Raw genomic sequence first — 10,478 nt, forward strand, 5'->3', positions numbered from 1 at the left:
TCTTAAAAAAAATATTATTATTATTATTATCTTATTGTTAGCCACCTTTCTACCTTGCGGGGCTCAAGGCGGCTTACAATGTAAATAAAACAATCGTAAGAGACATAAAAGCCCACAGTTTTAGGAGGATGCATCTGAACGCCAAAACTTCATGTCAGAACATATCTGGTCAATGACTCAAAGACACTGAACAAAGAGTCTGATCAGCATAAAGAATTTGGGACACCAATGTATTCGAGCCAAACTGTCCACACCCTTAATCATCATATTATGAACAGGCACAGTTATTTACCGGGGGAAAGAAGATCTCTCTCTTTCCAGGTACTCGCCCAAGGCCTTTTGGATCTTTCCAAGCAAGTCAGCTAATCTCTCCAATGATCTCTGTACACCCTGAATATTCAGAACATCCATGACCAGGGGAGATTTGGACACCTTTTTCATGAGAGCCAGGAACTCTGTACTGATACTACAAATTCAAGAAGAGAGAGAGAGAGAGAGAGAGTATTAGAAAAGAGACCCACCACCCATTCAGGGTAAGGACATCACTGGCTCAGGCTTGGTGAGCTTCCAGGATGGAATAAACCAGCAAGCCCTGGAATAAACCAGCAAGTTACTAGGATCCTCATATTCACATTCAAAATGGAGATCCAATTTCTTACCTTTGGAACCTCTGTGTTTCCACAGGCAGCAGGTGCTTGATATCAGCGCTACCAGTAAAGATGCCTTCCAGGTAAACCCAGCGCCTCTGGACATCAATCCAGACATCAAAGAGTGCCATGATGCGGTTCAGTTTGTCTTCCCAGCTCAGGGCATCCTCTTCAAACACCTGCAGGCCAAGCAAAGAGAGTTTCACTTGTGTACCACGATTCAACTCTTCTGTCTTTGCCAGCATTAGTTTAACAGATTTAAGCTCTGTGTGGTTCTACTCAGTGCTTGCTGGTTTGCTGAAGTCAGGCAAAAGTATGCAACGAGGCACATGCTATAGAGAGAGAAGCAATAAAAAACAGATGAGTTTGATCTCTACCTTGTAGTACGGCGAGAGCTTCATTGCAGAGACGCTGTTGATATGCTCTTTGACTTTGTTGAAGAGGTCATCCCAGCCACGAATCAAGCGACACTTGTTCTGGTAGTTCACCAAGTCTAGTTCATAAGTGTTCCACACTTCTCTGATCTTTAAAGAAAACATAAACTTATGCTTCAGGATGTGTTTTAGTAAGCCGACTAGTTTTGTCTGTGTTTCCAAACAGAGAGCTGGATGGGTCAACATAAATAAAGGATACTTCGATTACATGAAAAGGTGGTGAAATCTTTTAGTCGTATGTTTTGCCTGGTGCCCACTGGGTCCAAAGGGATGCCTCTTGTACTTAAGTATCTGCACAGTATTTAAGCTGTTTAGAGTACATCTACTTTTTAACCCTTAGGGACAAGAGGCCAAGCCTCCCTGGGAGCTTCAGGGACAGGTTGTAAGGTATGTGAGGCTATGTGATGTCATGTCTGGGCAAAAACCTAGATGAGACATCAGCCCATCAACTGATGCTCTAGAAACTCTATGGTATCTGATGTTCTAGAGTGTTGACTGACATCACATCATGCATCCCACTGCTTCTCCCACCAGCCCAAGAGGCAAGGACGGATGGGGAGGATCCTTCCCCCAGAGACTGCCTGCCTGAAGCGGGCACTTGGCAAACCTGCCTACAGCCCGAAGAAGATTAGTGTAACTACCTTCTAGAAGCCCGATTCAGGACTTCTTTCAGGTGCCCCTAATACACTTTGATCGGATCAGGCAACAGACTGCAGGAAGCTGTCAGTATATCCAGGAAGAGAGTTACACTGTTCTGAGTCCACTGAACGGGCTCAGAAAGGCATCAACTGATGCTCTAGAAACTCTACGGTATCTGATGTTCTCGAGTGTTGACTGACATCACATCATGCATCATTTGCAACCCCCACTGCTTCTCCCACCAGCCCAAGAGGCAAGGACGGATGGGGAAGGCAAGGACGGATGGGGAGGATTCTTCCCCCAGAGACTGCCTGCCTGAAGCGAGCACTCAGCAAACCTGCCTACAGCCCGAGGACGATTAGTGTAACTACCTTCTAGAAGCCCGATTCAGGACCCCTAATACACTTTGATCGGATCAGGCAACAAACTGCAGGAAGCTGTCAGTATATCCAGGAAGAGAGTTACACTGTTCTGAGTCCACTGAACGGGCTCAGAAAGGCGTATCTCTGATTAGGGTTGCATTGTGTGTATTTCGATGTAAGCCTATTGCCGCCTCTCCTTTCCGCACACACTTGTCTTCTCCTTTACTCTCTCTGTACACAAACCCACAAACAGTGTCCATGGCAGCTAAAGCACGTGGACCTGCTTGCCTGTATATTTTTAAAAGGTTCACAGATTTTGTTCAGGGAAATGTATTAGGGAAACAGGTCAATACAATGGAAGTATTTTTTAAAAGTCAGTCATAACCTGCTTCAAAAATTCCTCCAGCGCCATCTCTCCTTGGGCCACCAGTAGCACATCTTTCACAATCAGCTCGTTCCTCTGCAAGTCAACATCCCAGATCTGTCCCAAGGTTAGCTCAGAGACCACCCAGTTTACGTGCAGCCTCTTCATCAGCTGTTTCCAGTGACGATCTTTAAGAGCTTCCGACTTCAGCTCAATCACCAACATGTTGATCTGAGCAGGGAGGAGAAAAAGAGCATGTCATGGACTTGAGTATCAACATGCTATTGCACCCAAAAAGATGATTCCAGGTAAACTTACCTTCATGTAACCTTTCAGAAGCCTCTGAACATATTCATAGGAGGCATACTGACGCAAGCGAGCTGGGAAATTCTTCAGCTGATTTAGCAAGCCATCTAAACTTTGTCGAAGCTGTCAAGCAGAAAGGAGCAATTTAAACCGAGAAAATACAGTCGTCTTTACAGATGCTTCTCACCCAAAACACTGCTCAGAATCTTCCAGGAACACTGCCCAAGTGTTTTCTTTTTCTTTATATATGACATTATATATTGACCATTAGCAGGTCAGCCCCTTTGCCCTACTAAAGGCCAGGCTTTCGAACCGTGAAGATCACTCCACAGTGATACGGAGTGTGGCGCAGTGCCCAAAATCATGAATTCTGAAGAGCCCTGGGATTTTGAAATACAACAGGGCAGACGTATTTATGTTCAACAGTGATGGTTTCTCTCATTATCAAGTACCGCAGAAAATATTTCTATTGTATGAGGACACGTAATCTCAACTCTTTCATGGAGGCAGATGGTTTTAAAAAGCTGGATGCATCAGGAGTGCATTTCCTAAAGACACTCCTCTCTGTACGGTCCCCTTTAACGTTTGCGTTTTTAACAGATTATGCACGAGCACAAAACTCACTGCCATCACAGAGCTCTCTGCACACATAGCCAAAGAAGCCTACCTTGCGAGGCTGCACTGAAACCCAAGGCTGCTCCTTCATCTGATCAATCTGCTCCCAGACCTTGGAAAGCTCGGACCAGACGCCTTTCAGATCCTGCAGCTCTTCCAAAGCAACCTATGAGGACAAGACGCACTTCCAGTGAAAGAGACACGCATGGCATCACTCAAGAGTTCTTGTGAGGTTTGACGGGTAAGTCTAGCTATGAATGAAACATCTGCCCGGCTTTGGTCACTACGGAAACAATGGCTGAAATTCACATTTCCAGTTACTGGGAGTTCATACCTGCACACGCTCCTCGCTCCCACTAAGCAGTCCCGTATCTGTAAGTTCCAAAGCTTCCTTGGCTTTCGCACATTTCTCACGGTCATCTTTCAGCCTCCCGAATTTTCCTTCGTATATGGTAAGTGCTTGAAGAGCCTCTTCTGGACGCAGGTTACCCTTAAATAAGCAGCAATGAAATATTATTTAGATATGAGGAAAGCCTGAGGGAACTGGGAATGTTTCGTCTGGAGGAGGTTGAGGGGGCACGTGATTGCTGTCTTGGAAGTATTTGAAAGGCTGCCACTTAGAGGGCAGGGAGCCGTTCCTGTTGGCAGCAGAGGAGAGGACTCGCAAGAATGGGTTTAAATTAAGGGTGGGAAGGTGCCGGTTGAATATTAGGGAAAACTTTTTTACGGTAAGAGTTGTGCAACCGTGGAATCAGCTGCCTAGGAAGGTAGTGAGCTTCACTGGCAGTCTTTAAGCAGCGGCTGGACAACCACTTGTCAGGGACGCTCTAGGCTGATCCTGCATTGAGCAGGGGGTTGGACTAGATGGCCTGTGTGGCCCTTTCCAACTCTGTGATCCTAAGATTCTATTTATACCCTGCTTTTCTCTCCAATGAGGACCCAAAGGGGCATAAAATGTTGTCTTCTCCTCCTCAATTTTATCCTCACAGCAACCACCATGTGAGGTAGGCTGGGCTGAAAAAGCGAGCAGCCCAAGAACAACTGGTTATTTTAGAAGTTATTACAATAGTTAGCTGTAGTAACCAAATACAGCTGTTATCTTCAGCATACATATGGACTGGTAACTTCCACTTCAATGTATGTGAAGAAGTATGGTTGCACACGAAAGCTTATTATCTTGAATAAAACTGTGTTGGTCTTAAAGGTGTCACTGGACTCAAACTTTGTTCAGCTAGTATACAGTTACTACATGTCTCACGCCCCATGCCCTAGTTTGAGGTGGAGAAATGTAAGTGTCCTAACTTTCAGGTTATTCTATTAAGTAGGGTGGTCTTTGATAATGCGTGCACCAAATTATAGGTTTGATTTGTAGTCAGCTGTTTGCAAGGACACCCTCCCCGGGTGTGCACATGCACACAAATAAAATTTAAGTGACAGTTTAAGTGACAGAACACTGAGCCTTACTGTGACTGGCTTTGTTTTCTCCCAGTCTGTCAGCAAGTCAATTGTGCGGCTCTCCACAGCTCGATCCTCTTGCACAATCTTCATTTGCAAGTTTGCTACTTGTTGCTGAATGGCAGAATCCTTACGGCGCATGATGTCATTGAATGCACCCCACTCTCCTTCAATGTTATCAATGTACAGCCAGGATGAGGGAAACTGGAATCTCTGCTTCTCAAGCAAACGCTGGCCATTCCGGTACAGCTATTAGATGGTAATACAAATTAAACGGGGGTTACATTCACTCACCGATTTAACTCAGAAGGTACAAACAGAGCTCTGAGTCCTGGATAGCCCAGGCAAGCCTTATCTCATCACATCTTGGAAGCTAAGTAGGGCTGACCCTTGCAAGTACTTGGGAGACCTCCAAGAAATGCCAGGGCCTGGATGCAGAGGTAGGCAATAGCAAGCCACCTCTCCAAAAGTCCAAGCCCCACTAGGGGTTGCCAGAAGTCAGCCATAACTTCCAGGCATGCATGCACGTGCACACACACACACACAAGTAATAAAAAAGAAGGTACAATCAGCCGCTCCCCTAACACACCGAACCTTGTCACCATAGCTGAAAAAGCCCTTTACTTTAGAACAGACTTTGAACACACGCGTATGATCGGATCGTAACTATAAAGGCTTAAGCACAAGAAATTTTTTTGCAAAAGCATGCCACAGAAGACTTACTTCGACTTGTTTTTCAAATTGTTTGATCTTGCGTTTCAGGGACTGCACGTAAGTGATGAAGGTCACTGCGTCTGATGTGCTCGCTGTGTCCACAGAATGTTGCTCTAACTCTTGCCGTGACTGCGAACGTAACAGAATCAAGTATTTTTATGTGTACAATTAAAAAACACACACTAGATTTCTTAGGAGAAGAGGAGGGGCCGTGGTTTGGAGTCATTGCTCAGACTGAGGCAGGGCTCTTCTAGGAGACGTGAATCATTCACAGTAAGTATCACGAGCAAGGAGAGAGGACATGTTTCCTCTGGCCACACGTCTGTGCTGCATGGGATTTAACAGTCTCAAATCAATAAGCTCCAAGCATATCCCGGAGCAACATGGCCTTGCACCACCTCTTTCATTCTGTATCATAGATCACAAGAGATGTGCCGATAGCCATGGTTAGGGAGTCCCAAGCCATTTTCTTAAGGTAGTTCGCTAAACTACATGCTTAACAACTACCCTGCTGTCTCCTTACCTTGGAAATTTGAGAATGGAACTCTGTCATGTTTTGGCCCAGCATCTGACCAAATTTGCTGAGTACTTCCTTATGCCAGGAGTCATACTTCAAGTTCACCTTGGATTGCACCTATGAAGTTAAGATAGACAACGGCATTTAACTCTATGCTATCAAGCCTCAACGTTAAGAAAATTAACTTGTTATAAGAACTGGTAAAACCCTTCCTTCCTTCTGATATCTGCTACTACAAGATTAACAAAAGTTATCTCCTTTGACCTGATCATCTGAGACTGCTGCACAATATTAATTGCTCTGTAAGTTAACAGAGATGTAGGCAAAGAGGTACATTAATATGTTTACCTTTCCATAGTCTATGATGACAGGTCCAAATTCCTTCCTGGTTTCTGCATTGTCAAAGGTTCCTCTTGCTTTTCTTATCTGAACCAAGAGAGCCTGCCATTTGTTCAAGTCTTCTCCAAGGCGGTTATAGATGTTCTCAGCTTGCATATCCCACAGACACTGATACTGAAGCCAGACCTAATGATCAAGCACACAAAAGAAGTCCTGAATATAACAACTTTTGACTACTTAGGTTTTACAGTCTTATTTTTTCAAATTTCTTATATGTTTATTCTTTTTATATTTGATTATTGGTAGTCTTCTTGAGCACAATGGCTGAGAGTAAAGAATATAAACTTTGTGAGAATGAACAATTTGGAATACAGAAACTTGTTTATAGGAACTGACAAAATTTTAAGTGGTGTTCTTTAACATTTATTTTTCTTACATGGGCTAAAGGGAAAACAATAGCTAGAAAATGTTACATGACCACAGCAGAATGATAAATTCCTATCTTACCTTAACGTACTGTTCGACCTCCGTTACAATCCCCATGACTGCCGAGTAAGACTCTTCCAGTGCCGAAGGGCCATCGGGCATCCGTGTCAGTGCATTCCGGTAGAACTTCTCCTCTTCTGACAACTCGTAATGCACACCGACCTAAGAAATGTCAGAATTAAGTACAAAGCACATGCACGTGTTCACAAAATGGCTCCTGGTAAATTCCTTGAAGATTTATGTGCTAGATGGTATAGCACATATGTGAGGTCTGCTCTTTACCTTTTATCGTCAATTGTATGTTTTCAGATCATTCTTACCTGATACCTCTGACTTTGGATTCTAGGCAGGGACAGTATCACCATCTTCCAAGCAAACAATTCTTGGAAGAGCTTGTATCTGCAGTCTTCAATCGGGGGATTCAGGTAGATCACCTGATTGGTTATCCGCAGTTCATGCACAACATTCTGCAGGAATACAAAGGCAAAGCGCTCGGTTCTACTGCACAAAATAGTAACAGGAAACACGTTACAGAACAACTGGCCCTTCAGGAAATAACACTATCCTAAATTTTACGATAGTATTAATAACTGGAAAGGAAGCGATAAGACTGCATGTTATAGCAACTTCAACTTTTTAGCCCTAGCATTAACCTGAATCGAAGTTGTAACACACATCAAAGCTGTGAAGCTTTCAGTGTTGCCCTTAATATTCCTCCACAACTGCACTTGTAGTGTGGCATAGCAGTTAAGAGTGCCAGATGAGGGCCTGGGAGACCCAAGTTCGAATCCCCACTCTGCCATGGAAGCTGGCTGGGTGATTTTGGGCCAGTCATGCACTTTCAGCCTAACCTATCTCACAAAGTTGTTGTGAGAATAAAACAGAGAGGAGAATGATGTAAGCTGCTTTGGGTCCCTACTGCAGAGAAAGATGGGGTATAAATTAAGTAAAAAATAAATAGATAAATATCCTTCTCCCTCTCTTATTCCATTTGCTGTCAAAATTTAAATTGTTAAGTTCCTAGAGGGCAGATGACCTTTTTTGTTTATGAGACTCTAGGGCACCAATTGTACAGCTAGCCTGTAACAAAACTTTCACCTTTTGTTTTATTTATTTTTAAAACACTACTTATTTATTAGCAACATTGAGGGGTAACAATAATAGCAATAACACATTATAAAGAACACAAATAAAACAGTGAACGATAAAAGAAGGATAAAAATAACTAGTGTTGTTACAAAATAGTCATACTTGGATCATTTAGCATTTATGTAATCATATCTTAAAGAATTTGGGTGGCCAATGAAATATTTAAACTACTCTAGATCTGACCACTTTAACAGTCAGCATGGAGCTGTATTTCAAAGGCCTTCATTTTAAATCATTGCCTATAAACACAGTTTGCTGTGTAATCAGAAGACGTTTTTACTAAGGAAGCTGAGAGTCTCTGAATGTCAAGTTCTGTGCAGGATTATTACATCTTCCCGTTGTGCAAAAAAAAAAAACCCTGGATGACAAAAACAATTATATTACGATAATTTAAAGCTAGCTTCCCATCTTAAATGTGAAATTCCACACAAGCCAACTCTAGCATGCAAAATTACACGGATCCAGGTCAGAGCAAAGGCATCACATACTTTGATCTTTGGTTCTCCACCAGGCTTATGACTGACTTGTGGAGCGTCTGTATCCATGTCAACCTCGGCCTTGTCATCAGCTTGCCCAAGTAGTACTTGTGTCCATGCTCTCAGCCCAGCCTGCAAACGTACTCCCAGGATTCTCTCAATCTGGAAGCATGTTTATTAACAAGAGTTAAGTCCTGTCTGAGATGTAGTTTTGGGGTTAGTACAGGCTCCTAGACAAAACTAACAAAATATTTTACCATGTTTACTAGCATTTTGCCCTAAATTACATTTGCAAATTGCCAATCCTAATCCTGAGTGGTAGAACAATGTCCTCATAAAAACAGAGAAACCCTGTGGATTTTACACACCGTACAACTCTTTAGAGATGACACTCCCACATTCATTTCTGGCTCAGTTTGATATGTTTTAATATCTAACTTAATTGTAAATAGAACATAACAGATATAAACAAAATCGGTTTAACCCCAAAGAAGACTTAACTTTGGAGCTTATGAAGTAATTTCTATGTTTATCATATTCTCCTAAACCCTTTTTCTCAGTACAGTTAAACTTCAGTCTAAATTTCCAAGACAAGTTCAGCTGAGTGCTTCAGTGTAAAACAGCAGTTATTTTATAAACTTTAGACTAATGGCTATCATTATTTTTGCTCCTTGGTAAATTTAATTATCCTCTCTTTGCAGCTTCCTGATAGCGTACCTCCATGTCTAGCTTATTAACCCAGATGGGCAAATTGGAATACGAATGAAGATTCAAGTCATCCACAGCCTTCTGAACTCTGTTCAAGATTTCTGAGAAGGTTTTGTGATCATACATGCAAGTTTCCAAGGATCTTACTTCCAGATCTATTTTCTCTTCAATGATAAGCAAATCATCCACCTAAGAGACAGAAATAAACGCAGCTTTTAAAAGTGCAATTTCAGCATAGAAAACGGTCCTTCGTCACAAGGCCACCTGCTCACATTAGCATAGCTTCTACTTGTGAGACACAGCCCCCCAGAAGTTTTTGAACCCTGATAAACAATTTGGTATTTGGGCAGCCAGAGGCATACTTTTTACTAGTGTCAACGAACTCTCTTGGGAATATTACCCTTTAGTGCCATGCAAATATAAACTGTGCTTTGTAAAAAGTGTCAATTAAACTAGTTCATCTTTCTGCATTTTTGGTGGAAACAGTCTCAACAGTTATGAGCCGGAAAACCAAATATGCCATTGCTTTTCATTTGCTTTAATGAAAGACTTCACCCAAATCTATGGTTTTATTAGATACGACAACACTTTTAAGCCAGGAGGACTGCCACCACCTTATAGCAATTTCTCCAAGTCCTCTCTTAGATCTGCTCTTGCAAAGGCAAGGCTGAAGAGAACTTTACACACTGTTCCGAGGGTCTTCCAGCCTTCGGTTAGCAGGTTTTTTGGAGGGCTCAGGGGCCTGCAGCAAGAAAGCCAAATCCCACCCACACAGACTCCTTGTGGATCAAAGACTATGTTGAAATATTACCCTCTCGGAGCGGGACATACCATTATCCCCGGAACTTTTTCTGTTAAATATGATACCGGATGAATACTCCGAAAACAATAAGCATGTTATTACATATATATTAACTGCGGCACGTATTCTTATTGCCAAGTATTGGAAGCAAGAGGGAACTCCCTCTAAGAAGAGTTAGTATATAAGATACTAGACGTAGTGGAAATGGATAGACTGACTGAGATTTTACATAACAGAGACGTAGCTCTGTTCCACAAAAGATGGGAAAAATTATACAATTGGATAGAAAATAACAGAAATATAATCTCACTAGTAAGGAAAGCCCGTCGTGGCGGTAGACGACGGGCCCTAGATAGGAAGGAAGGGCGAGTGGAAGGGAGGAATGGAGAAGAGGAGGTAGAGAGAGAGAGACAGAGGTAGATAGGGGGGAAAGAGAGAAAAGGGGTGGAGACAGAGTGGGGTTAG

The 10,478-nt window shown here is 42.7% G+C and overlaps 1 protein-coding gene across 1 annotated transcript in view; it reads right to left on the reverse strand.

The window, feature by feature from the left end:
- Positions 1 to 10,478, reverse strand: part of DYNC1H1 (dynein, cytoplasmic 1, heavy chain 1) — a 72,213-nt gene that overhangs the window by 47,174 nt on the left and 14,561 nt on the right. Inside the window, exons 9-23 of the mRNA XM_015418593.1 lie at positions 9,221 to 9,400; positions 8,516 to 8,665; positions 7,199 to 7,345; positions 6,900 to 7,040; positions 6,402 to 6,578; positions 6,060 to 6,170; positions 5,546 to 5,665; positions 4,832 to 5,071; positions 3,702 to 3,857; positions 3,420 to 3,533; positions 2,765 to 2,875; positions 2,468 to 2,677; positions 1,025 to 1,171; positions 660 to 826; positions 293 to 466 (exon numbers count right to left, since the gene is read on the reverse strand). Coding sequence (XP_015274079.1) covers positions 293 to 466; positions 660 to 826; positions 1,025 to 1,171; positions 2,468 to 2,677; positions 2,765 to 2,875; positions 3,420 to 3,533; positions 3,702 to 3,857; positions 4,832 to 5,071; positions 5,546 to 5,665; positions 6,060 to 6,170; positions 6,402 to 6,578; positions 6,900 to 7,040; positions 7,199 to 7,345; positions 8,516 to 8,665; positions 9,221 to 9,400 — 2,345 coding nt within the window. The remainder of the gene's footprint in view (positions 1 to 292; positions 467 to 659; positions 827 to 1,024; positions 1,172 to 2,467; positions 2,678 to 2,764; positions 2,876 to 3,419; positions 3,534 to 3,701; positions 3,858 to 4,831; positions 5,072 to 5,545; positions 5,666 to 6,059; positions 6,171 to 6,401; positions 6,579 to 6,899; positions 7,041 to 7,198; positions 7,346 to 8,515; positions 8,666 to 9,220; positions 9,401 to 10,478) is intronic.

The sequence above is a fragment of the Gekko japonicus genome, unplaced genomic scaffold, assembly GCF_001447785.1.
Source record: "Gekko japonicus isolate JY-2015 unplaced genomic scaffold, Gekko_japonicus_V1.1 scaffold93, whole genome shotgun sequence".
Lineage (NCBI taxonomy): Eukaryota > Metazoa > Chordata > Lepidosauria > Squamata > Gekkonidae > Gekko > Gekko japonicus.